At 44.3% G+C, this 1,444-nt stretch overlaps 1 protein-coding gene across 1 annotated transcript; it reads right to left on the reverse strand.

The window, feature by feature from the left end:
* Positions 1-397: 397 nt before the first annotated feature.
* On the reverse strand, positions 398-979 carry LOC149252599 (uncharacterized). The gene has a single exon (XM_089454201.1). The coding sequence runs from the start codon at positions 977-979 to the stop codon at positions 398-400; it is 582 nt and encodes a 193-aa protein (XP_089310327.1).
* Between the last annotated feature and the right edge of the window lie 465 nt (positions 980-1,444).

Here is a 1,444-nt window from a genome sequence, read left to right on the forward strand (position 1 = left end):
CAGTCCTTCCTTCAGTAATGATGGTCTGCTGGATTTTTCCCATTTCCTGAGCTAGAGCTTTTTGAGCTTGAAAAATGTTTCCAAAGGTGGCATGATTCCACTGCTTGATGTGCATTTTGAGATGTTTGAGTTTTTGCTGGAATTGAAACATTTTTGTTCCTGCTGGGGGAATGAAGCTTTTCCACGCCGAATGGACCAGATCGCTGAAGTTTGGATGAGTCAGCCAGAAAGCTTCAAAGCGGAAGGGTCTTCGAGTGGTTTTTCCAGGTCTTTGCCATTGAAGCGAGATGGGCCAGTGGTCTGATCCAGTAAGAGGTAAGATTGAGGCTGAGAAGTCCCCTCCAAGGTGGATGGCATTGTCTGAAATCAGGAATCGATCCAGCCGGGAGGCAATCTGCTAGGAGCCGGATCTTTTGTTATTCCAAGTATAGATTCCATTGTTAAAAGGAAGATCAATGAGCCAGTTGTTTTGGATGAAATCCTTGAAGTGATCGCTTTCAATGTCCAGTCTGATTCGGCCCCCTCTTTTTTCCTCTAATTTAGTGATCATATTGAAGTCGCCCCCAGTTATCCAGAGAGGGTGGATTCTGGTGGAATTGAGCAAAGTTAGCGTGTTCAGAATTAATGACTTGTTCACTGCTTCCTGGGGAAAGTAAACATTGGTGAGATGACCATGCACATTGGTCCCGATGATATGGAAAGTAGCTTGTATGAAGTGATGGGTCGCATGGATGTCCGTGAGCGTGATAACCTGTGCATTCCATGCTATTGCAATTCCTCCTGAGGCTCCCAGAGCGTCCACTGCTACTGTTTGACTACCTGGCCAAGCTTTTGTGAGAATGGTGCCAAGTATGGTACTATTACATTTAGTCTCTTGCATGAAGAAAATTTGAGGTTTCTCCTGCTGTATCATGTTTTTAATCATTCTGTATTTCCCAGGGCTATTTAGCCCTCTTAAATTCCAAGATGTGAGCTTCATTATTCAGGGTTGGGGAGCGGCCTGTAGTACTTTGTTAATTTGGAGTATCTTCCTGATTCCACCAGCATTTCCCCAATGAGGATTGTTCTTTGTAAATCTGTCTTTCTCCCCCTTTTCTTGGTATCTTTGGGTAGATTCTTCCCATCCCACTGACTTCCTGGTTGGATTCCTAAAGTTCGCTGCTGATGTGCTCTAGATAGAATTACCTCTAGACTTTCTAGCTGTCTTGCCGGGATTTTGTCAAATTCTTTTTTCTTGCAGGCTTGCTCAAGGCCAAATATATCCAGATCTCCTATGTCTATACTTTCCGGCTCTTCTTCCATATGCTTGGGTTCACTGCTTTCTACCGGGAAGTCAGCTGAAAGATTGGGTTCATGCAGAGAAATGTCTATGTCCATACCATTAGGTTTCCAAGTGGTGTCCATAATGGAGGAGGAGAGGGGAAAATCTTTGGTTCGCAATGGT

This window comes from Pinus tabuliformis, chromosome 7 (assembly GCF_031772625.1).
Source record: "Pinus tabuliformis cultivar Carrire ecotype Pingquan chromosome 7, CPIR1, whole genome shotgun sequence".
In the NCBI taxonomy this organism is placed as follows: domain Eukaryota; kingdom Viridiplantae; phylum Streptophyta; class Pinopsida; order Pinales; family Pinaceae; genus Pinus; species Pinus tabuliformis.